Below are 26245 nucleotides of genomic sequence, written 5' to 3'. Positions count from 1 at the left end.
CACATGGCCAAATTCTCTGTTAAGACTTTCCTCCCCAATCATTCATACTTTTGGATTTCAGCAATATTTTATCCGTTAAAGAATATATATCCGTCACTATTTCTGTGTGTTCTGTTTGTAGTATTATTGCAGCATCACGTCTATCAAGGGGGGATCCGAGGAGCTTACATAAGTCTTCAACGTTGCGAGTGGCAGAGCGTCCCTCAGCCGCCAAATGGGAGGGAAATAACTTGTATTCAACATGCACGGGGAAGGGCGGAGCGGGGAAGGGCGATGCGGGGACAGACTTGGCTCGTGTGTGTGTGTGTGTGTGTGTGTGTGTGTGTGGAGAGAGGAGTGATGGAGAACTTACACACACACACACACACAAGAGCAAACAAACAAACAACCTAACACAAACACAGAGAGAAAAATTAATTATCAAACCGACGGAGGCAATGATTGTGAGGATGGACAATGGCAGTGAGGGTGTTACTTATGGCAATGCAAGGGTGGTGATAATGGTGAGGATTGCAGGTGGTGGTGGTGACTGGTGAGTTATAGAATTGTGTGTGGTGTATGTATCCCGTGGCGTGGTGGTGGTGATGGGAGTGGTGAGGTTGGGGATAGTGGTGATGGTGAGTGACTGCGGTGGTGGGGGTGGTGTGTGTTTTGTATAGCGAGGTGGTGTTGATGATATAGTAAGAGGTGGTGAATGGTGATGTGGTGGTGGAAAGTAAGTACTGGTGGTGGTGGTCGTAATGGTGGTGGTGGTGGTGGTAAGTGGAGAGTAATGGTGTGCGAAATTGGTGGTTTGATGGTGATGTTGGTGCTGGGAGTGAGTGAAGGTGATGATGGTGGGGGTGAGGGAGAGTCAAGGAGGTGAGTTGCGGGGATGGTGACAGTGGTGGTGGTGATGGTGGGCGTGAGGGAGCGTAAAGAAGGTGAGTGCGGTGTTGCTGATAGTGGTGGTGATGGTGAGGGTGACGGTGAGACTTGAAGGTGATGGTGAGTGGTGGTGGTGGTGATAGTGGTGTATATGGTGGTGTGGAGTGGGAGTGAGTTGTGGTGTTGGTGATAGTGGTGGTGATGGTGACAGTGAGGCCTGAAGGAGGTGAGTTATGTGATGGTGAGTGATGGTGGCGGTGGTGGTGGTGTATATGGTGGTGTGGGTGAGTGCAGTAGTCCCCGTTAGAAGTGTCAGTCTAGAACCCACCACCATCACTGCCGGCAGGTCTGACAGCGGGTACTCCAACACCTCCTCCCCCCGTGGCTCCACCCTGACGCTGCACCCCGCCGCGCCCAGCCCGCCCGCCGCTGACCACACCAAGCTGCCCAGGTAGGTGCCAGGTGCTCCTCTCCCTCTCTCCCTCCCTTACGCACTCCCTCACTCACTAACTTACACCCACCGCTAATGACTCATATCCTCCCGCCACCACCCACTAACACGCATGATTTTGTATTTTCCCCTCGACCAAAAAAGAAAATAATAGTAATTATAATCTTGGGGTTCAGGTTATTTGGTGGTACTAGTCATAATGTAAGGGTTGGTGATGCATGAGTTGTATATCTTGCAACGTTGGTTAAGTTACTCCTTCAACTTTATAACCTGAATTAATTTTGACTAAGTTCCGCCCTCGTCCACTCTGTTCTGATTACTATAACGAGTAAGCCCCGCCCCTCCCACCCAGCAGCCGCCACTCATGAGCATTATCCACCAAACGACGACTAATCACATGCGTCGGGGCGGCTGGAGCTTACATCTCTCAGCTAACTAACGACTTGCATCAGAAACAGGGAGGGGCGGGACTAATCCATCACCTTAGAATGAACACAGACTTACTTAATCACCCCGCGTGTCCCGCCAGGCCGCTGTCCGCCCCGGGTCACCTGCCCCTCGTGCCCCGCCTCGTGCTGCCCAACACCTCCACACACACGCAGACCGAGACCCCGCCCTCCGCTGCCCCCTCACACACGCCCAGGTCAAGCATCCCGCGCCCGGCCAAGCCCACGCCACCGCCCAAGCCCGCCTCCATCAGGAGAGCCGTGTCTAACTTGGCGCGGCGCCCCACCAGCATCCCCTGCAAGTCAAGGTCAGACAGGTACTGCACACTGACTACTTATTAAGTTAAAATAACGTTCTTCAGGATCGCCAAGACGGGGAAGAAATAAAGACAAGTATTTATGTCACGAGCGATAATGACACTTTATATTTTTTTGGTCAGTTAAAATAATTAACATTCAATAAATGAACCGTGACAAGATAAGCATTAGAGTTGCATAAAGTGAACCTAATAATGCCGGGTGTACGATGACACAGCTCATTTGTATACATAAGAGCTCCCGCTAACCTACATATTAATATTCTTTTATTTTTTCAGAGGGTGGTCGGGCGCCAAGACAACCCCCACCACCCCCGTCACCACCCCAACCCACTCCGCCAAGCCCCGCCTCCCCTCGGCACGCACCCCCCGCTCCTCGGGCCGCTCCACCCCCAACACCACACCCACCACGCCCACGCACTGTGAGTACCTCGGACACGCCTTGGGCACACTGAACAGTCGTTAAAAGCAATCCACCATGGTGATGATTTATGAACCCTTAAGCAACATAAATCAATGTGCAGTGTCATTTTCTCAGATGCTAATTTGAACCAAAACTACAAAGTTTATTAATGAAAAAAATGTTAAAATGGTTTTCTGGACTGGAAATCCTTCACGCTTGTTCCTAATCGCGTTCTTAGACAGCTTCCAGGGCTGTTGCTTGAGTAAGCTGTGGTAATAATGTTATTGAGTTATCTGAAGGAAGGAGTGGAGTAATTTTGACCGATATTATAATTACCTTAAAGTACTGTTCAATCATTCGCCCTATCAACTCTTAAGACTGACTGCTTTCAACCTCAAATTCTGCTGCAATGTTACTTCCCCTGCTATCTTTTATTGCTATTTCTATACTACCAGCTTTTCTGAGTTTGCTAAGTCCATTACTCAACCCCTCCTGTCACCTCGCTGCACAAGACTGTACTACCTACTTCTAAAGCAACAGCAAACCAGTATCTTCATTCCTCCTTACCTTTCCCTGGTATACTCTATGATTACCTTCCTCACCTTGTATTTTTTCATTACGTCTCGCTCTCTCTCTCTCTCTCTCTCTCTCATGATATTCTGAGCCCCACAGTCTCAGCCAACACGCAGCACGTCTGGGCACCCTCCTCCAACACATGGTTACAAGACACCAACTATACAATCACCTTCCTCCCCTCAGGTCGGCGCTACATCTCCTCCCTGCAGCGGACGCCAGCCTCCGCGCCCCCACGCCCCCTGCCATTATCCCGCCCCACCTCCAGGCCCTCCTCCAAGCCTCCCTCACGCTCCCCCTCTATCTGCAGTCGCCTCCAGGAGTGCTACAACACCGTCCAATCAGATAGTGTTACTGAAGCTCAGAGAACTGATCTCGATAACAAGGTGAGCATTACACTGATACTATCGGGACACTGCCACGGGTCATGATAAATTGTGCATTGAAGAGGCATGTGCATTCATATCTTCACAGCAGTAACAATAATACGTAGTTATAAATGTAGTGAACAAACTCTTGTAAGTTTATGGAATACTCTCCCCAAAAGAAACACAGCAAAGTCAAGCTAAATTTACCAATTAGAAAAAAAGACAAAAAGCTTATATGTAGTGAAGCATATTATAGTTACCTTTGGACTCCTACTGTGCAACCACATTAATAGTTCACAAGGTTTTTAATCAACCCGGTAGCAGCAGGGATCATGTTTCTTAATGCTCCCTCCAAGTGAGAAAAATGAGAAAAAATCACCCCTCACACAAACCATTTCATAATATATATCAAAGCATTTGTAATCAGATTATGTATCGTCTATTTTTGGGGGTTTATATCATGGCACAAATTTGGCCCGTTGCTGCTATATGGTAAAGCCACAAATTTGGCCTGTCGCTGTTACCGGGTTAAAGGGAGGTGTGGGAGTGGTTGAAACAGAAAACCATGAATTCAGGAACCTATACGAGATTTTAGACACAAATAGCGTAATTTTTTGCTCACATATTTAAATCAACCATGCCAACACAACAATGAAGCACTATCTATTTGTCTGTGTATTAAGATTTTTTAATTTTGGTGCATGTAAATGTTCCTGTGTCGCCGCTGATATTTCATTGCTGACACTGATCACTTCATCTATAAACAAACTGGGGCTTACAAGAAAGGGAAATAGTTTGTTGATGTCACAGACCCTCACCCCATGCTGCATACCAATCAACATTTAAGTTCACTTTCATGTAGCTACAAACCCTTCAAGTAATAGCAAGCAACTGTCAGTCACTGCTGAGTGTTTCAATGAAATATTTATAGCTTTTACAACTTCTTCATGCTAGCATAATCTTATTTATATTTATGTATGTCATTTTCATTAAAATTGCTTTTGAAGTGGAGATTTATTAATAACATACATTATAATATGGAGAGTTGATCAAAGATGGCAATAATATTTGAATAATCTTTACATTTCTAGCATATTTTGTTCACTAGAGGGTAACCACACTTTTATATGCAGGTTCTAGATATTGCCAACCATACTCGAGATTACTGTGGCTGCAAGGATGATGACTGCCGGAAGTCTCACGTCAAGAGGGTAGCGGATGGCAAGTATGAGATCTGTGGAAAAAACGTCTATGTACGGGTAAGTGAGCTGCGGCGTGGTAAGTATACAGACCACACAACACAACTCTTAGTGCAGTTTATGTAGACTTGACTCCTGCACACATTTCTGCCTTCTTGACAATATATATATATGACCCTGATGTTACAAGCTTGACTGTGCTGTAACAGAATATATTTGCTTGTTTTCATAAATCATTAAACTTTAAATGTAGCATGTTTCTTATATGAAAATACTGCACTTCACTTGACAAGAGATGTGGTAAATATGGTGTATACAATAAACTAATAAATAACCAGAACTAATAAATCAATAATGAATTATGTAACAGTGCTAACAGTAACTGAACAGAAAACACTTCAAATCTAGTTTGCCATTTTCAGAATATTTCTATTACAAGGAGCAATGAGGAAATTATAACCATTTTTTTTTATTTAGTGGCAAAAGGCAACATCAAGATTTATCAGTTATTTTCCTCATACTCGGTACTGAGGAGTCGTCCCTCTGTAGTGTTTCCTGTAGAGCATGCGTCAGTGTTGTCTGTGCCAGGACCTCCACACTTTGCACTCCCTCACCAGTTTGATCCCAGTACACTTCTAAGAAGCATGTTTGTCCTGTCATCGTTATTTTATCCTGTTTGCCTGTATGTATTGTAGTACCGTGTATTTTGTGTACTCATAGACTCTTGTTCCTATTCTTGCTGTTGATTTTTTTTAATCACATAGAATTTTGTTTTATTCACCCCAGAGTAATTCATCCTCACTCAAGACCTTTGCCCAAGGGAGCAAACCATCCAGCAGACCTCTCTCTCCCTGCGGCCAGCATGTAAAACTTCATCTGTTTTGGTTTGCCTTCTAAAATATACCATGATTTTTTTTTCTGAAATGTATATATTTTTTTCTGATTACAACTAAACATCCATTTAATGCTATTACCTCCAGCAAACCCGCCAAAACAAACAAACAAACAAAAATTATATATATATATATATATATATATATATATATATATATATATATATATATATATATATATATATATATATATATATATATATATCTATATTTGTATTTTAAGTGCTATGTTTTATGTGGTGTTGAACAGATACACTGCCACACAGTGGAGCAGTTCTTAGCAAGAATCTCACTCTCTAAGGCACCAGCCAGGATCTTCCATTGTCCTCGTGTTTGTGACTCGTACTGGACAAAGCGCTGCCTGTCCCCTTCTGTTTTTCGTAAAAATGTACTTGTGAAGTGTGTGTTTGTATTCTGACTGACTGACTCCTTGACACTAGCTTCATGCTTCAGCCAATTGTCAATTTATTTAATGTCAAACTACCACACTGCATTTAAATATGAGAACAAGTATAGGTAGTAACATTTTTTAAATGTTAAATATTCTTATGTATAAATTAATTACATGTCATCATTTGTAAGGCTGCTTCCCTCACTCTCTTATCATATATGAGCCTTAAGAACTTCAGTTTTATAAAGTTTCTATGATTTTATATGAACTTATCAACTCCTGATGCAAAGAGTAGATGCTGATATACATTTATTTTCAATTACTTTATGCCATCAGCGTGTTAGCCAGGATTGCAAAACACAGTGCTGTTAATTTACTAATGACAAAGCATATATCAAATATCTGACATGGGAGTCATAAGTACGGTAATTGTTTTTCATCACCAATTGGTATTGCTATTAGACTTTTAATTTTACATGTGATGAAAGGATATGATCACATAAAATCAACTTCATGCTAATAATGAATGACTTTCATTAAGGAAGGAATGAGTAAGCCTAATGTGAAATTCCAAGTGCAAAACAGTAGGTACTCCTTGCAGCTGGAGAAAGTTTGAATGAAATACCAAAATAAGCATCACAATCCTTAGTACACTGTGTTATTATCTTTTCATTAAAGTAAACAGTATTCTTAATGCTTTCTTTGTGTTACTAGACGCCCAGAAAGTCTGCTGTGAGGCTTCACATCCCCAAGTCCACCTCCAGGAAGGGCAACGTCCCAGATCAATTAGATGTAATGTTTTATTTCTTTTTACTTTCACAATCAGTTGAGCATTATGATACAGTGAGACCTCAATATACATCTCTTATTTGGAGGATACAATTTCCAGAATGAAAAGTGAAAAATAAATATGTAGAATATTCACTACCATCCATTATGTCTGTGTGTTAGTATGAACTGACCCATCCAGGAAAGCCTATAATCTACTAATAGCAACCATAATTATACAAGAAGGGCAAATGGGATCATACTGTAACTGTCATTGAGTTGACTCAAATGTTAGCACAAATTTTAGGACATTTTCTTCTAAAAGCCTAAACTTAACAAGGCCAAGGTTATGTGTAGGTACTATACTGTTCTTTAAAAATGAACAGCTTTAGTTTGTCGATTACACTAACTGTAATCTAAAGGAAATATTCACTGATGTTTTTTCAAATTACACTGCAACTCCAATTCATTGATTCATTGTTTTGCCCGCCAGGGTGTGTTTGATACTGGCTGATATATTTTATGCCCCTTGAACAGAACGGCAGAATCCCAGTAACACCTGCAATGGTCACCACTTCTCTAGAGCCATATGTAAACATTGCTGGAGTTTTGTTTTGTTTTATAGTCCTTTTGAACTATTCATGACTGCTTTTTCTTGCTCATGTATTCTTGTTATTTCAGTTTTGCTTTGCATTTCTAAGGTAGCATGAAACCTTCAATTTCATTATCAGTAGTTCTCTGCATGTTCATTTCTGTTGTAGTATATTGTAAAGTCCCCTGCATGCAACACCCAGTGTATAACCCTGTATTGACTGCTGCACTCTATCCCCTAATGACTCACCCCTGTACCATCAACAGTTTGAGTCTCATTATACAAAATTAACAAGATGTGTGCTTTATGGTGCTGCTTGAAGAAATTTAGAATCCAATTCAGAATAAAACATCATGTCAGGAATGAATATCAGAATCTCTTGAGTTAGGTACGTTAAGCATATCCAATCCATTTCTGCATCTACTGTGCCGGCTGTCGAAGGGTCCAACAGGAAACCTTTTTTCTGTCTTCCTGTACAGCTGCTGAAGGGGAAGCATGTCATGGTAAGGGTCGGGGGCGGCTGGGACACACTGGAGCATTACCTTCTTCGCCATGACCCCAAACAGGCAAGTTACTAACTGAGTTTATTGGTTGATTTCAAATTTACTTGTTCTTACCTTTTTCAGGGGAGTGAATAATGATTTATGTATGTATTAGACAAGTGTACAATAAACACTAAATGACTCCATAGTATAAAATGGATACTGAATAAAAAGGCAAAGCCTGTGTATCAAGAAGGATCTGATGCATTGAATGATTTGCTGTAGATTATGGTGCTCAGCTGGGTAATGACTCAAAGAGGATAAATAGGCACATGCAAGTATGGTATTCTGGTGGGTGAAAGAGCAAAGTGTTTCCCCTCACACAGACACATGACCTTCACTTATACTCACATAGATCGCTGCATTTTTCAACATCTATTATTTCACCACCAGGCCCCATTGGACTTCCAGTGCTTTACCTCAGTAAATAAATTAGGATGAATAAGGACGAGGCATCATCAGAAATGAGAGTAAAACTGAAGTTGTGGAAGGAAGAGGAAAACTACTTGAGAGTTGGAGGGATGAGAATAGTTGACATAAAAGAAGAAAATCAAAGAAGGATGTAAGGATTAGTATTCATGAAATGCATGACTAGAGAGAAATAGCTTGAGGCATTATCTTGTGGCCATCCTCCTGGTTCCATGAGGGAATGAGGCATTGGAAATTTACTTTACTAGATGAAGCATTTTTGTTAGACCTCTTTACACACTGCATGATGTGGAGGACCGTATCAGGCTGGGAGCTCTGATGTTTCTGTGCATACATGGCATATGTGCAAAAACTAAATGCCTGTGATACTTTTAATATACCAACTACCAGTGATCAGATCCAGGTATGCCATGTCTATTTTTCCATTAGATCTATGAGATGTACCTGAAAGCCATCCACAAATTAAGGGTTGCCATTACTCAAATATGTGTAGAAGCACAGGTTACTGGAAATGCTCATTATCACAGTGCCTTAGAACTATACATCCTTCATACATATGTTGATTACATTCACTAAAATATTTACCAAAAGTAAGGTTACAAACTGTTTCTTATACCTTTCAGGTGACTGTATTTAACCTCAAGTCTGCAGAACCATTCCTACACATTCGTGCCAAATACTGTTCTCCAACAAACTCTGGAGCATCTTCCATCCGAGGCTCCCCAACACATTCCCGAGCCACGCCCAGCAGGGTGACTGCATCTGGAGACCCTTCCTCTGGGAACACCTCATCAGAAGGCACACCACCTCCCCCATCAGAGCCTGAAGTGCCAACCTCTCCACCTGCTGTGTCTTCCATGCCTGCTGCAGAGAGTAGTGCTTCTGTTACAGACGTTGCTAATGCAGGCAAAGAGTGTTTTATCCCCTCTGATGAAAGTTCCATAATGAGTGTTGAAGAAAGACCTCCATCTATTTGTGAATCAAGAGGAGCATCTTTCATTTCTCTCTCAAACAGTGGACCCACAGATCCTGAGTCTTTTTATTCACTTGAAGATCATTCTAATGCAGCCGCTGCAAGTGTTTGCTCAGAATCAAATTCTTTCAAAGATTCTAGTCCAACTATAGTTGCAAGGCCAATCATCAATTCAGCCACATTTTCTGTAGAAAATCATGATTCAGATGATCCTCTGCATTCAATAATTCAAGCATCACATTCAAAATGTCCCTCAACATCCTCAGCTTTTTCTTTTGTATCAGACTCCACCAACTCAGATATGTCACCCAAAGTGACTCCACCACCAACTCCTTCCACATTCTCCACACCCGCCTATGTCACGTCTGCCCCACTGGACGCATCACTAGCCACAAATGGCAGCACCACCTCCCTGGGCACACCGCTGCCTCCTGATGATGAGATGTAAATGCTAAATGATCCTGAGGGACAAACAGAGGTTATAGTCTGCATTCCTGTGCAATTTTTGTCAAGTTTAGAAATTTTGTGACAAAGCACTATGAAGTTATTAATTGAAACAAAACACTATATAAAAAGTATTTTTGACTTATTTTTTATTCAATCAGATGTTTTTGTGGCCTAAGTCTTCATGAATACAGCAGTAAACTTATAACATTCAGATTTATGTTCAGTGAGTTACCTATTGATCAAGTATGATGACATGATCATGACTGCAAAGTCCTGATAAATTCTGGAGGTCACTTGTTCATGCAATGAGATCAGCAGACTTCAGAAATATGTACTACCCTTATATTTTAACATAGCTAATAAATATGCTGGATCAGCTCATATTGTTTCCCAATGGAAATAGGAGTAATAATAACTATTGTATTCTGTTCACCATTATTGGCTGGAATCAATGGCCTTTGTTCTGTATAGGTCCATACAGTTACAATATACTTAAATTTTGTTACATATCTTTGATGAACATTCTTGTTTCCGGGAGTAAAGTTAAGTGCTTTTTGTTGACCTCCACTAAATGCAGAATCCCTTCCCTCAGTGTGCCACAGGCTTCATGTGGACACAACCCCAAGAGACTCTTCATCCATCATTCAACTCTTCATTTATACATGCGACACATGGTCACTGTGTTGGACTATAACTATGAAACAATAATGAGATTAAGCCTTTTGCCATCATTTATTTATGTATATCCAGTAAAATTGACTTTTGTAACTACAAATATATTGATACAGATTACATAGTTGTGAAGGCTGTCTGTGGTCACTTGTGGCTCTGTGATATACCAGTGAGGATCCTCAAACTGATGCTTAGCAAGGCTCGGTTGAAGCCTCAACATAAAGTCCACTGGGCTGTACCAGTTTGATCAGTATTGTATTGTTTCCACACTACTCATATTGCTTATTGCTCATTAGACTTATCTCAAAGAATATAGTTCTAGTTTAGATATATATATATATATATATATATATATATATATATATATATATATATATATATATATATATATATATATATATATATATATATATATATATATATGAGGTAATCACTAATAACTACATCATACTTAAATGTTGGCAGAGTGCTGCTACTAGGAGCACAAATGATGCATAATTACAGATGCACGTGTCCAATAATAATATCTGTTGGTATATTTGTGCAGACCCATTTTCATTGTCACTCATTAAAGGAAACTAGAGATGCAGATTTTTACATAAATGGTTTAGGATGTTTTCTAACTTTGAAGAGGAGCTGAGAAGGTGTACTTTTTGCAGGATATTTTATTGAGTGTTTGGGATAAGATGATTTGAAGAGCAGGACTCTTGCGTAGGCTTCTTGCAACCATTACGTTACCTCTCCTATCATGCATGAACCTCCGTCACCTAGCTCAGTCCTGTATCACTGCAGCGTCCCGCACTGCAGGTGTGGGGTGCGTCTCTCACCTTAGTATGTGACTGACTAATACTATATGATACTTTTATCTCCTAGAGATCCTTACCATTACATTTCATATATTAGTTGTTACAGTATTTCAGATAAAAGTTTAGTAGCCAGTATATGCTTCTTGCCATAGTGCATAAAGCTCACAGTTTCTGTATGGAAGATATATCTTGTCATATTTACCAAAGAAACATAATGAAGTCATAAAAATTTCTTATTGAGGTGCATCTATTGTACTATCTGTTTGATATGTGATAGCCTGTTAAGTGAATGAGTTTTGCTGCTTTGCTCTGAGTACTATTCATATATAGGAGGTCTTTTTGAGTGCAGAATGCATAAAGTTTCTAGTTTCTGTATTTTTTCAAATGTATTCAAAGCTATATCAAAACCTATATTTGCAAAAAAATCTAGTATATTTGAAGGCATTTTTTATGTCAATTTAACATATGACTGTAGATTCAAACGAAGTATATGATGATTGCAGAACTAGTCATGTACACTGTCATGATTTCAAAGGAAATTTACTCTTTGCAATTTAAATTATAAATTTCAAAGCAGTCTCGCACACTTATTATCAATTCTATGAATTTTAGCAAGGATATAACTACTTTATTTTAATATATATATATATATATATATATATATATATATATATATATATATATATATATATATATATATATATATATATATATATATATATATATATATATATATATATATATATATATATATATATATATATATATTTCAAACCAAGTTGATTAAAAACAAACTCAACAAGCCTTTGTGTTAATGTCTAGACAATCTGCATCATACAGACTAGTTTAATTATATAAAATTATATGATATACCAAATGAGCTTAAAAATCATATCCATCCACACATAATAACTCTTGAAGAATCCTATAAATGAATAGAAATGCATATATTAAAGACTAATATATAATAAGAATGAGACACAGTATTATTATCAAGAGTACACAGGTATGAAAAATTGTGAGAACTGGCTTCCATTTTCTTTGTTTGTCCTTCACGTCACAGACTGCAGTGTGTTTGAGCCTCTGAGTGGGCAAAAAATGCTTCTTATTTCCTTCAGTGTTGCCAACAAGCCAAAACAATTGAACAGATCAAGAACATATGATATGATCACAGTGTTGACTTCACGTGCTATTGATGACTTCTTAACAATGACTGCATAAAAGATCAATGCTCCTGGTGAGCCTTACAGTTTATGGTTCCCTATTGTCATGTGGTTTAACCCTTGTGACCAATATATACTATTTTCAGTGTATTCTTCAAATCTATTTTTAGAGCAAAACAAACTGAGCAAGAGAGCATGTTGGCAACTTTGAATACATAACAAACTTGTTTTTTACTTTACATTCCATACATGAGGACCTCTGTATGTTGTCTGGTTCAACATGGCCTTCATCCCTGGGGCCTGGCAGCCCCTGCATCCTACTGGTTTCTGTAAACAGATGCATCTTTGTCCATGGTGCCCCGGGCCCAGTGAAGGCTGACGGCTCCTTGTTGGGTCAACAATGGATACTACATATTTATTTGTGTTTATTGCACTAAACACACTGGTTCTCAAAGTATATACGATATAAATGTAGGAGTGTCATAAAAAATATATATACTTTCTGGGATATGTGGAATTAAGTATAACATATGAATTTTATATTTAATCATATTTGCTGTGCAAGTGAATATAAATTGATTAATGTTTATTTTTTGTGGTTGTGACTGCGTGAAATTAATGAAGAGTGCTTGCCCATATAATTTAGACTATATTAAATGATACCCACAGCCAGACAGACAAAGGACGAAGACTTCTGAACATTCCACCGGAGATCAGTACAATAATTGAGTCAAAGTGCCAATCCCAGGTTGATGTTGAAGTTGTTGTTCTATTATGTGATGTCAAGTGATGGGGTCTGTTGTATATTGTATATCCACCACGAAATAGAATGTAAGACTTTGATTAAGGCCCAGACTTAATTGTGATAAATGTATGGATGAATGTATGCAGCAATATATATGGCGAATTTATGTGAAACTAAATTATGAAAATATTACAGGAATATGTATAGGATGACTTTAGATGGACTGCTCACATGCTGTAAGAGATACATACACAATGTAATATAATTTCTAAAACAAAATGTCAAAATCTATCATGTCCCTCATGGATGAGTTCCTTGCCACATTGTTCTCAGCACGAGGCACAAAAACAGAAAGGGTGCACATCATCTTCGTCCACTTTTAATGCTGCTGCACCAAACGGTGGCCAAGGGGCTGGCAAGCATGTGAAATGGGGGACATATTATTTGTTTCAGTAAATCACATCTCTCCGTGGTTGTTATAACAATATACAACGCGTCACTGCAGATGAATGGACACCTGCACTTCACTGCTACAGCCTCTCTAAATGTGCTGTAATAAGCAGGTGCTGCATCATTTAGGGACAAGAATGGATGTAATCTTACCTTGGTTAATCTGAGTGTAAAGATAATTTCCTAAAATCAATTGCAACTTGAGGGTAACATTTGGATTTTTAATGTGAATTTATGTGTTGAGACTTTTCAGTATTGCCTTGTCACAAATAAAGCTCGTGCTTTAAAAATCAGATTAACAAAGGAACTACAAAATGTACGCATGTAGGTCTTTGCTGTAAGAATCTGGGCTTAGTAAAGTTATTTTGTACAGTTTAATTGTGCCATGAATTTTTACATTTACACATACAAGGAAATGTTACTCTGTGTTTTATAACTGTTTACTGCACAAACTTTCCCTTACATTGAACATCTTCTGACCCAAGGCATTCTGATCACATCTTCAATTTCATGTTATTTATTTTAGCCTAATAAATTGAAACATAAAAAGCTTCTTCCCTAACCATCTTAAAAAAATTAAAAAAACATGTTAGCAACACAACTTTGTGTCATAATTTGAGCAAGGAATTCTGGTCCTCCCTGATGGAGGAACAGTAAAAACAGTTCCCATTAATTAGTGTAGGCCTATTTTAGGCTGAAATCAATTAATAAATAGAGGTGCATATGGAAGTTGGTACTACAGTGTGGGGGGAGGGTGGACAAGGTAACTGCCTCAAGTGGCACTTGGGAGTAGACAAGGTGGCTGCCCCAAGTGGCATTTGGGAGTAGACAAGGTGGCTGCCCCAAGTGGCATTTGGGAGTAGACAAGGTGGCTGCCTCAAGTGGCACTTCGGGGTGGACAAGGTAGCTGCCTCAAATGGCACTTCGGGGTGGACAAGGTAGCTGCCTCAAGTGGCACTTGGGGGTGGACAGGGTAGCTGCCTCAAGTGGCACTTGGGGGTGGCATAGTCCCTGACCACAGCTATAAGTCAACCTAATCCATGATCTGGAATGGCTGGGGTGGTGCCTGCACCACCTCCCTGTAAATCATAATCCTCGTCCAGTAAAGAATACAAAGAGGCTGGAGTTGATATGCCAGTCATTATGTTGATCTGATTTTGCTGGGGTGCCCACCCATGTGGTGGGCTCCCCTGATACATTCACACAGCATGTGAGCCTGCTGCTTATGACCAGTGCAAGGCACAGTCTCAGGCCCCTGCATCCCAGATGAAGAAGAGTCCCCTGGCCCCTCTGTTTTGTTTTGGAGGTGGCCTCGGTGGTGCACAAGTGGGGCCTGCCCAGTGAAACCAGGCCCAGAATAAACTTTCAGGGGTTCTGCAATCATAGTGGGCATTGCCACTTATTGAAGTACATAAGAAATTGATCCATTCAGAAAAATAATTTTTTTCCCCAACATTTTGCCCAAGCTTTGAACGCAAGCCCCTGAGATAAGAAGCGAACACTAGCATTGAGCCAAAGGGCACCCCCAAGACTTTTGGAGTCTTGATCCCCATCTCTGGTCATTGCATGGCTTCCTTTCTCCCATTTAGATCAAAATCTTGCTGTTTCAGTTTTCTCAAGTTGCTTTTCTTTTCAAACCATTGTCTATTGTAGCAAGACCTGAGACCCTCCTAAAGAGATGTAAACAATCCAATTCTCTGCCTCTATCATGGGAAGAAACAACACAGAAATGGATGCCACTGCTTTAGGCAGTGCTTCCTCACTCTAAGGCAGTGAGACATGAATGCTAAAAAGTAACTTGGAGAGGCGGATTGATATCTTTGGTAACAAGTGTCATGCAGAATCATGGGATATCGCTGGAATGACTGTGTCAAAATGGCAACTATTCCATGAGACTGATTCAATACATATTACCTGCATAGTCCATTAACACCAACTCTGGCTATACGGGCACATGGCATGCTACCCAAAAGCCGACCCTGATCATTGGGTTGTTTCTGTAAGAGACAATCCTGAGTGGAGGAGGCCAAGGGAACGCCCACAGAGTTCATGGCATGAGCAAGTCGATAAATCATGCCAGGAGGTACATAAGATGAGAAAGGGGCCTGCATGGAGACTTAACTGGAGGAACCCTAACCTTGTCTTTGTAGGGTGAGTGAGGTAATGCACCTCCCCACCGTATGCCTCCATTGATTGATTGATTGCTTTAGGCACCAGTGTTGAAAGGGGTGCCATATTTCCATTTCTTGAAGCATATGAAAAATTGATCCATTCGTGTGATTAAATTTTTTTTCCAACCTTTTGCCCGGGATTCAAACCTAGGACTGAGACAGAAAGCAAATACTCTGACATCAAGCCAATGGGTTCCTAAATGTTAAGGCCTTTGGAGTCTTCATCTGCATCTCAGGACACTATACTGCATGAGGGTGCCAGAAGCATCCTGAGCTTTACAATGGATCAAAGACTGTCCAACTTTTCGAATGAGTTCAAAATTGAAGGCAGATATACACAGTGGAGCTCTCTGAGATGAAGAGGCTTGGGAGTGGTGGGTAACATCTTCTATTAGTCTGGCATAAACAATGGTACCAGTCTTAGGGGGGTAGCTATAGGTATCTCTAGTCAAGTGTAGCCATATACTCTTGAGGATACTCCACTTGTAAAGGTAAGGTAAAGTTGGGGGCATACTCGTACGCTATGGTTGCATGTGGCTGCGGTGCTCATCTCCGTCACATTGGCCCTTGAGCATTGAGACTTGAGCATTGGGACACAGAGCCAGTGTAACATCTGGGTTTCCACAGTTTACCTTCCCCAAGTTTCCCGAGATACCCATTTATCAACCAGTTCAAAAGGATGAACAACTGGATGGGCTGCATGCCGACGGCCTGGGGCCGTGGATTTGTAAACAGCCACACTAACCGCTGCATGACAAAGGCGAATATTCCGGGTGATGATAGTATATTGCAGCTAAGGCAGAAGAACACCTTTGGCTGCATGTTGAAGCCTCTGTCTGTCCACTGTTTCATCCAGCAACCTTCCCCTGTCTACCATTCCATCCCCTAAGAATCCTTCAATCCACTAGTCCATCCACCAAGCCTCATTCTATCTAATAGTACATCCACCAGTCCTCTCACTATCCACCAGGCCATCCTTTCAGTTTCTTCCTATCCACTATTCCATCCATGAAGCATTCCCTATCCATCAGTTCATCCACTATGCATCCATATAGCTATCAATTCATCCACCAAGCATCCATGTATCCACCCTTGAACACAACTTACACCAATTCTCATCCACTTGTCCATCTATCAACCCTCATCCTATCCACCAGTCCTCCCTCCCCCTCTCCACCAATCCTTCCACCAATCCTCCACTAGGTAGCCAATTATTTATCTAGATTTTCAAAAGGCGTTTGGTAAAGTTTGAAAAGGTAAGAGAATGAAAATTATATAACTGATAGCTACACATTTAAATAGTACATTCTGGAAAATAAAGAAAAAAGTAAGAACGAAAAATAAGAAAAAAAAGAGAAACAAAGAGGAGACAAAAATTATGCAAATGAAACAACGAAAACCTTAAATTCCGGGACCGTAGTTTTGGCAGATATTTTCGGGGCTGGAGGGCATCATAGGTTCATGAGGTGGGGGAGGGGTGGAGGGTGGCGAGCGAGGCGAGCATGCGCAGGTGGGGGAAATTTTTGAAAACCGCCCCCCCCCCACACACACACACCTTTTAGGGGCATTTTGAGGCCGAAATCGAAAACACTGAGGGGCTATAGCCACCCTAGCCTCCCCAGATATTACGTCTCTGAATTTGATGTCCAGATACACAGTAATGACTCACAAAACCGCGAACTTCGACGCTAGAAGGATCGTCTTCATTACAGAGGGCCCGGGTTCGTCCAGGGATGTTTTGAACCTTTGAAGAACAAGATTTATCCCAAATAAATCAGATTCTCGTATGGTTTGAAAAGTGGCAAGCCCCCTCCCCTAATAATATAACAAATAAAAAAAAAATGTGGAGAAACTACGAAAAAACAAAAACAAATAGATTAAAAGGCAAGGAGCTGCAATCATGAGCATTCGTTATTTAGGTTTCACTGAGTGGCGCGTAAAACACTGAAATAATTTTTGCTCCCTCTCGTTATATATTTCCTCAGAGCAGCTGTTCTCTTATTGCCTTTTGTTCCTTCAGTGAAAAAAAGAGTACATAGGTGGCACTGGCAAAGGTTAGAAAAGGAGCCGTGTTGTCACATAGAGCTACAGTTTTAGTGACTGGGCGCAGGCGGCAGGTGCGGGAGGCGGTGCAGGGCTGTGCTGGCGGAGGGTCAGAGAGCGTCAGGCAGGCACTGTGGTTGGCGGTGTGTGCGGCGCGGCCACGAGCCTTCGGCAGCACACGGGCCAGTCTGGCGTCAGCTGCCGCGCGGCGAGGGCCGGGCAGGCGGGAGTGAGGACGAGGTGTGCACCTGTCACCGGCCACACGCTGCCCCGAGAGCCCTCCGCAGTGCCACGAGCAGCCTTCTTAGGGCGTGTCCGGCAGGTGAGTAAGCATGTTCCCTCCTCCCGTGACTGACGACTTCAGTGCTGCTTGGACTCTGAGGTGGGCAGTGTAGGCGGAAAAATTGAAAATGTCCTGAGTGTTGCAGAACCTCGCATGGCCCCCGAGTACCCATGCAGTGATAACAATCATGTTATTAACAACAATAATAATAGTAGTAATAATAACAATAGCAATAGCAATAATTATTAGTTTTCATTATTGTTGTTATCCTCATTATCACTATAATTACCCGTGGCATTTAGTTCTAGCTAAAACTTTTGAAAGCTATACAGTATATCGATATTAAGTGATATCAAAACTTTATTGCGTCTCTCTCTCTCTCTCTCTCTCTCTCTCTCTCTCTCTCTCTCTCTCTCTCTCTCTCTCTCTCTCTCTCTCTCTCAAGCTTTTCCTTCGTCAATTACCGGACATATGTTACAATCAAAGTTTAATTGCCGCGCCATCAAATTCCCTCAAGTTGGCGGAGTCACTCAGAGAATATTGCCCCAGAGAGGGAGGGGGACGAGGGAGCGGCTGGAGAGACAGGGAGGAGAGCAAACTAGGGAAGCGATGAAAATGATGTTTTATAGTAACGCCACAGAATAAAACAAAGAAATTTATACTCAATTTTCCAACGTGCAAATAGTCGGCAAAGTTGTCATTACATCAAAATAACTAAAAGGAAACTGATACAACAACAACCAAAAAAATAGTACAAAGCCACACCATCGATACCAGTCGCCGGTCGCTCATACATTACTGTGATCAATACAAGTGGATGCTGTTCCGTGCGTGCGTGAGTGCGTGCGTGTGTGTTGCGGAGGCCGGGGGGGCGAGGGCGACGAGAACACCTGCAACGTCCACCAAGTGATGCTCTCAGACTTGAAAAAACTGCTAAACGACGATATATTATTAGACGAGCCTTTAAAAACTGCTAAACGACGATATATTATTAGACGAGCCTTTAAAAACAGCTAAACGACGATATATTATTAGACGAGCCTTTAAAAACAGCTAAACGACGATATATTATTAGACGAGCCTTTAAAAACTGCTAAACGACGATATATTATTAGACGAGCCTTTAAAAACGACCCTTCACATACTTCAGTTAGGCGCGATGTCCACTCTTGCTCTCAGGCTGAATACTGGAGTCAAATGATACTAAAAGATGGGATGTATCATTAAGACTTGAGATGATCGTTCATATATTTTTCTCTTCATATGTGCAGCTTCTACCCACTTTCGCTCTTGGAATCAAAGCAACAACAGCTAGAAATGACTTAAGATTGGATGTTGCACTATAATTGAGACCATCCTTTAAATACACGTTGTTCCCTGCAGCGTCCACCCACCTTAGCTCTCAGACTCGAAACAACATCTAAACAAGGATATAAAGTGGGATGTACCTAGACACTCGAGGCGGTTCTTCAAATATACGATGTTCTCAGAATACGAGTCGCGTTCATTCATGCTCCAAGACTCGAAAGTCACTAAACAATGATATCAAATGGGATAAAACATTTAAACTCGAGACAAACAAACGGTATTTTTTTCTATCAATATGAATATTTTTCCAATACTTTTGTGTCACTGGAAACTCTCCGACTGCAAACCTCAGCTAAACGTTCGTATTATACAACAAACTCAGCATTCACCGAGGCAATGATTCCAGTCAAATGCTTACTGGTAATACAATGTCACGCCGCCAACCTGTGCCATATCAAGACTAAGGAAATAAACCAGTAAATGTCATCAAAGGACATTTTTCTTCTTTGTTCATGCCTAAAAATGAGGACCAATTATATATGAAAATGTTGAGTTTTCACGTGTTCACTTACACACACACACACACACACACACACACACACACACACACACACACACACACACACACACACACACCACTGATTAATTAGTTTAGGGGTCATGATCCACAAAGATTTCCTTCCCTCCTTCTCCTTCTCCAAATCCTCCTCCTCCTCCTCCTCCTTCTCCTCTCTCTTTTTGCACCGTGCCGAGCAAAACTGTTCATCATGCGGTTGTTCCATTAATCCCCCAAAGCACCTGACCCCTGAGAAACACTGAGTCACTTTCCCCCTCCCCAGGACAGCCTTCCCGTGCCCGGCGTGAGAAATGGTGCGGCGGGGCGACCAGCGGGCAGCAGGGGAGGCGTGGGTCGCGGGGTGTGATCGGTAAGGTGGCGTGGGCGGGTGAGGGTGAGCCATGGGTCGCCACGCCGCCATCCAGACCTTCCTGCTCACGCTGACCGGCTGTTCCTGGATGCTGCTCTTCCTCACCATCACGCTCTCGGACCACCACGTCTTCAGGTGGGTCTTGGTGCGATGAGCACGCCAAGACATCCAGATTTTACCTTAAACGCCTTTGATTGCTACCCCGAAAAGTAGAGTCCATCACCTAACCACATACTTGACTGATTCAATGAAATTATAATTTTTAGGTCAGTAAAATAATGTTGCGAGTAAAGCCACAAGTAAAACTCTTTGGTACTTTGGATCTTAAGTGAACCAACACGGTAGTCATAAGTATAACAGCCGTAATAATGAAAAAAATATAATGCTTTACATGACAGTCAGATAAAGCATGTTAATCTGCATGGCCATTATTACAATAAATCGGCGTTCAACAACAGTGATGATGAAGCGATAAAAAGAGTGGAATATTTGTCTTTCCCCGCCAGGAGTTACCAGGCTGTGAGCAGGGTGGCCGCCCACACCCCGCCCCCTGACGACACCGACCCGTGCGAGGCGTGCTGGGGGGCGGGGGAGGAGGAGGGGCATGGAGCCACCCACGGCGATTCAAACCCAACGGAAGACCCGGACCCGGGATGGGGCACGCGACTGGCACGGGCGATCGGAGTGGCCAGAGAGGAAGAGAAGCCTGGCGGGGGAGATGACAGGGGCAGCGTGGGCGGTGTGGGAGCCTTCTACTACTACACCCTCCACACCTCCTTCACGGCACTTCGACTTAAGCTCAGGAGGGCCCAGCAAGTATGTACCGTGCACGCGTGCAGGAAAACTCTATCACGTAGCGCTGCCTTATAAACATTTTAGCATGTGTATATAGGATGCAGTAGAAAGGTTGGCATGGAGCATGTGACTAGAACGTGTCCCTTCATGTGTCCAGGTGGCAGGTGACGTGCGCGAGGAGGTGGCTGCCCTAGAGGAGAAGATATCCCATCTCCACCACACACTCGTCACCCACTTCTCCCCGCGACACAACCTGTACGGCCACAAGTCTCAAAAGACAAAACGCCCTGCCCAGCAGAAGGGCGCCTCCCACACCTCCCTTCCTCCTGAACGCCCCAAGAAGTCCCACAAGGAGCCGTCTGAGGGCACGACGACGAGGGGAAACTTGAAGGCTTCTCAGAAACCGGATGCTCGACAAGACAGCCACAATCGCGTCTTCCCAGTGGTGGCGATCGCGCCACCCACACGAACAGCGGCAGGTGTCTCCACGAGTGAGATGATGAGCTTGTCCTCTGCCGCGTGGCAGCAGCGGCACCTGCCCGGCCCGTCCACACGGATACTCACGCATTCTCCTTCTGCAGTCAGACTCCCTAGTGAAACACTACAATTGTCAAATCAAGTTCGAAAAACGCCTCAAACGCTAACCCCAGCCGCGCCACAAAGCTCAGTGAACGGCGTGCAAAAGGGTCCTCCGAGTGAGAACAGGACGGGCGCCACGCAGCTCGAGACGTCAATGTTTGGAAAGAGGACCAGCGGTGCGGCAGACTGGGTGGGGCGGAGAACGTTGGGTGTTGGGGCGCGGCGTCACAGTGCTCCTGAGCCTCACGCGGAGGTTCGCCGCGTTGTGTCGGTGTTGATGGTGGACGGTGACCCCGGCGCTGAGCTGCTGGCGGCCCTGGGGTCCACGTACCCTGGCCTGACGGTCCACCTAATGACCAACACGCCTTCGTCACATCCGCAGACTTCACGCGTCCGCCTTAGTGTACACAGCGTTGAGCCAAACACCACCTGGGCCGCCGCCTGCAGGCAAGTCCTCCGACACGTCACGACCCCCTATGTGCTGGTGGCCCAGGGCGGGGCCTCACTGTCGCGGGTGTCCGGGCTCAGCCTGCTGGTGTGGGCGGTGGAGCACCTCGGAGTGTGGGCAGCGGGCGGGGGACTGCTCACTCCATCAGGTCTGTGGCGTTCAGGATGCCTCACCACCACCTATGCTCACTACAAGGCGTCCTGGGAGCGTGGCCACTTGGGCACCACCGGAGGCTGCCACATGTGCCAGGCGTTGGAAGGCCCCTTCCTGGCCCTCACCTCCGCCATGCATCACCTCGGCTGGGACACTCACTTGCCCACACACGTGGCACACCTCGACCTCTTCCTGCGGGCCGCACACTCCCACAACATGATGGCGGCCTCCTGTTCTGGGACGCTATTCTCTCTCAGCAGTGAGTTAGGGACACCCACTCGCGCCAGCCTTCTTAGTCTCGCCCGCCAACACAGCTTGTACTCTGTGCGGCTACCTCAGAGTCCTCCGGTGCTCTTCTCATGCAGCGAGATCGACGCCAAATGTGGGTCCCCCAGCCTCGCGCTGCCTCCTTGCTGCCGCCAGGAGTTGGCGCGCCTCGTCCGCTACATGATGGACACGTGTGAAGCCCACGGAATGCTGTGCGAGCTGCAGGAAGGATCGCTCCTCGGTAAGTACTGATGACCGTCTTTGATGACCCTCTCGGAGTCTACCTCTGTGCCATGAGGAAGTCCACATGTATCGTCGTTGTTGACAGACCTAAAGGAGGTCCCTATAAAGATACTTATGGCATGGAATTATTAGTTTTCTCAATACTGAGTAATTCTTAAATTAGAGCATTCGTGTTTGACTGCTTTGAGTAAAAATTGTGCCACAATAGGAAAAAAAAATCTTTAGAAACTGGGCCAAAAATTCCTCGAAATGTGAGATTCGTCGAACACAGGAATCATTTTCAGGCGATTAGTAAAGAGGCGAGTGTGAAAAGTAATCAGCAGCGTTGGTGGCAGCACGCCGGGCCGCACTGAGTGAGATTTGATTGTTCCACACGCCACACGCCGGGCTAACGGTGGAGTTTGACTCGCTTTCGAGAACAAATACAGTCCTTAAACATTATATATGAATATTTTCAGGTACAATATGCTTCAGGTGAGAAATGTTTACTGCGTAGTTGTTCTGTTCCAATAGGACAGGGGTTATGATGTCATTACTCAGAAATTTCTCTTCTGACGTTTTGAGAGATAACATTCCTAGAAAAAGCTTTATCTTATATTACCGATATAATACACATTTCGCCTCCATTTCCTCGACAAAAAACTGCCATCGACCCCTTATTTTCTAAAAATCCAGCCGTTGCCCCTCGCCGGACGCTTCGAGTAATGCTCATTCGACTTTTTTCAAACTGAATGTCCTGACATGCTCCTTGACCCTCCTTCACTGTCAACAAACGAGTAATGCTCCTCCCATTCCCTCCCTCGTGCAGGGGCGCTAAAGGTGGGGGGCGTGATGCCGTGGGAGCGGGACGCAGACATCACCTTCCACACCAAGAACTACTCGGCCCTGGAGGAGCTCAGGGACGTGTTTGACCGCGCCGGCTACGCCCTCCACCTGAGTGAGTGACACCTGCCCTCTAGTGTGTGTGTGTGTGTGTGTGTGTGTGTGTGAGAGAGAGAGAGAGAGAGAGAGAGAGAGAGAGAGAGAGAGAGAGAGAGAGAGAGAGAGAGAGAGAGAGAGAGAGAGAGAGAGAGAGAGAGAGTTAACAGTTCCCACCCCCTTCCCTCGGTCGGGCGTAGCGGACAACCGGTGGTGCTGCGTGGACGGGCGGTGGGCGGGCGGGCAGGGGTCTCTCGGCAGCGGGCGGTGGCGGGCCGAGCTGTGGAGCCAGCACGCCATGGACTCCGAGGATAACCTGCTGGCGGGGCGACCACGGACCAGGTGTGTGTGTGTGTGTGTGTGTGTGTGTGTGTGTGTGTGTGTGTGTGTGTGTGTGTGTGTGTGTGTGTGTGTGTGTGTGTGTGTGTGTGTGTGTGTGTGTGTGTGTGTGTGTGTGTTTGATTGGTTGAATAAAGTGAAAGAAAAAATGAATTATGAATCGATAAGGAATAAACTGATTTTTGTCCATCTTTTTTTGTCTTGTTATACTTTTCCCTTTCCTTTCTACTAATATTTTTTTTTATCTCCAATGTACCTATTTTCTCCTGTCCCTTTCCTTTCCTATATTTCACTCTTTTTCCTTCCTTCTCTCCCCTTTTTATTACTCCTCCAACGTCTTCCATCCATTCCTTCATATCTCCTTCCTTTCTTCTTGTCCTCCCCTTATTTCCTCCCTTACCCTCCTTCCCCAACACTACCTTACACTTCTACTTCTTCTCTCTTCCCTCCATACATACCATTTTCCTATTCTTTCATCCTCCCATTCCTAATCATCTCTTGGTCCCGCATTATCCATCTCCTTCCCTTATCTATCTCCTCTTTCCCATCCCTCCTCGTCTCCCCCAGGGTGGAATTTGACGGATCATGGGTGCCCGCCCCGTCCAGCCCAGGCCAGTACGTGAGGAACCGTTACGGGTCTGAGGTGTACCGCCACGCACAGCACTGGCTCGATACAGGTGTGTGAGGGAGGGGGGGGGGAGGCTGTGTAAAAGTGTAGGGGGAGATGCTTATGTGCTTGACTGAGTGAATGTATGGGAGGAGGGAGAATGTGTGTGGGGGCAGGGTGTAAGGAAGTGTAGTGAAAAATGGTGTGTGCGGAACGTAGAATATGTGTTTGCAGGGGAAGGTGTGAAGAAGAGAATGTTCGTGAGTACAGGAGAGTGTGGCTGTGTAGGGGCAGGTGTGTGTGTGTGTGTGTGTGTGTGTGTGTGTGTGTGTGTGTGTGTGTGTGTGTGTGTGTGTGTGTGTGTGTGTGTGTGTGTGTGTGTGTAGTGAAAAACGGTTTGTAAGGAGCGTAGAGTATGTGTATCAGGAAAGGCGCCTAGAAGAGAATATTTTTGTGTGCACAGGGTAAGTATTTGGGTGTGTGTAGGGGTAAGAGTGCGGGTGAGTAATGAAAAACAGTGAGTATGGAGCGTAGAGTATATAAATGTGAAGTGAAAAAAGGAATGTGAGGAAGGCAGAGAGAGTGTGAATGAGTAGTGGAAAATGGTGTGTGAGAAACGTAGAGTGTGTGTATATAAAATAGTGTACAGCGTAGTGTGTGTGTGTGTGGGGGAAGCGTTTGAGTATGTAGTGAAAAACGGTGTGAAAGGAGCGGAGAGTGTGTGCAAGGAAAGCCGTGTAGAAGTTTTTTTTTTTTGGTGTGTGTGTAGAGGAAGGAGTGTGAATGTAGAGGGAGTCAGGTGTTGGGCGCAGGTAGATGTTAGATGACAGGTGTGTGTAGGGTCAGATGTGTAGTGGTGGGATATGCTGTTATTGTTTTTAAGGTGTTGGTGTTAAGGTTGCACTGGTATGAGTGTTCATTTCTTTCCCTTACTAAATTAAAGGATTTTCATGTTTCCATAATTAAGGTTGCTCATATTTTCTTTAGCAAAATAAGAAAAATAATGTGAACCAATATTCTATGGATGTTTTCTCATTACTCTTCATGCACTTTGGATGTCTACTTGCCTGTCTGTCCTTCTGTTTCTTTCTGTGTTTGTTTTCTGTTTATCTGTATTTGTCTTTGTTTATCTGTCTGTCTGTCTGTTTTTTTGTTCATGAATATTCCTGTCTGCATCTCTCTCTCTCTCTCTCTCTCTCTCTCTCTCTCTCTCTCTCTCTCTCTCTCTCTCTCTCTCCACATTCCCCAGGTCATCCCATCACCTGCCTCTCGCCGCCGTCAACACAAGCAGCCCAGCACAATCCAAAACTTCATTTCTCACATTCTTTCCTCACTACCGATTTTCCTTTTATATTCGGATCATTATCTTGACAGGTGTTTTCCTTCCTCCCTCCTACCCCGTCCCCCCTTCTCTGAAAAGGTCGCAGCTCAGGCTGGGATGAGTATGAGGCTGGCAAGTTCCTGCCGTGCTCAAGCCCCGCCCACCATGCCTGCCTCGACCAATACCTCCCCGACGGCAACCTCAGGCTACTCCCCCTGTGCGTCGCGTGAGTCCGTGCCCGAGGGTGTGCAGCGTCTTGGCGCCGCCCACCCAGCCCGCCTGCTTTGTCAACACGTGCCAGTATTTCAGCCTTTTAGCCTCACTCTCGTTGCGGCAAAATCGTGCCAAC

General features: G+C 43.8%; 2 protein-coding genes and 1 long non-coding RNA gene across 14 annotated transcripts in view; 2 read left to right on the top strand and 1 right to left on the bottom strand.

Annotated features, from left to right (window-relative positions):
• Window positions 1-14044, top strand: part of LOC127009585 (GAS2-like protein 3) — a 206103-nt gene extending 192059 nt beyond the window's left edge. For 3 of the 11 annotated variants that reach the window (XM_050882795.1, XM_050882800.1, XM_050882809.1), the window contains exons 7-17: window positions 1214-1318; window positions 1848-2081; window positions 2361-2503; window positions 3244-3443; window positions 4559-4684; window positions 5411-5488; window positions 5768-5905; window positions 6623-6700; window positions 7214-7267; window positions 7748-7834; window positions 8863-14044. In XM_050882795.1, coding sequence (XP_050738752.1) covers window positions 1214-1318; window positions 1848-2081; window positions 2361-2503; window positions 3244-3443; window positions 4559-4684; window positions 5411-5488; window positions 5768-5905; window positions 6623-6700; window positions 7214-7267; window positions 7748-7834; window positions 8863-9660 — 2041 coding nt within the window. In that variant the 3' untranslated portion in view covers window positions 9661-14044. The remainder of the gene's footprint in view (window positions 1-1213; window positions 1319-1847; window positions 2082-2360; window positions 2504-3243; window positions 3444-4558; window positions 4685-5410; window positions 5489-5767; window positions 5906-6622; window positions 6701-7213; window positions 7268-7747; window positions 7835-8862) is intronic. The other 8 variants (XM_050882827.1, XM_050882817.1, XM_050882830.1 and 5 more) reach the window with 8 other exon arrangements.
• Window positions 1-26245, bottom strand: part of LOC127009660 (uncharacterized) — a 196798-nt gene that overhangs the window by 51781 nt on the left and 118772 nt on the right. The gene's annotated exons all lie outside the window — the stretch shown is intronic.
• The window catches only part of LOC127009633 (uncharacterized), a 6979-nt gene continuing 868 nt past the window's right edge, over window positions 20135-26245 (top strand). The window contains exons 1-7 of one of the 2 annotated variants that reach the window (XM_050882885.1): window positions 20135-20361; window positions 20733-21042; window positions 21179-22709; window positions 23520-23648; window positions 23830-23971; window positions 24536-24645; window positions 25996-26245. The exon at window positions 25996-26245 is cut by the window's right edge and continues 868 nt beyond it. In XM_050882885.1, the coding sequence (XP_050738842.1) occupies window positions 20258-20361; window positions 20733-21042; window positions 21179-22709; window positions 23520-23648; window positions 23830-23971; window positions 24536-24645; window positions 25996-26126 (2457 nt within the window). In that variant the 5' untranslated portion in view covers window positions 20135-20257 and the 3' untranslated portion in view covers window positions 26127-26245. The remainder of the gene's footprint in view (window positions 20362-20732; window positions 21043-21178; window positions 22710-23519; window positions 23649-23829; window positions 23972-24535; window positions 24646-25995) is intronic. The other variant, XR_007762117.1, reaches the window with a different exon arrangement.

This window comes from Eriocheir sinensis, chromosome 4 (genome assembly GCF_024679095.1).
Source record: "Eriocheir sinensis breed Jianghai 21 chromosome 4, ASM2467909v1, whole genome shotgun sequence".
NCBI classification, from domain to species: Eukaryota; Metazoa; Arthropoda; class Malacostraca; order Decapoda; family Varunidae; genus Eriocheir; species Eriocheir sinensis.
The sequence above is the reverse complement of the archived record's forward strand: the minus strand, read 5'-3'. Positions and strand labels throughout refer to the sequence as shown.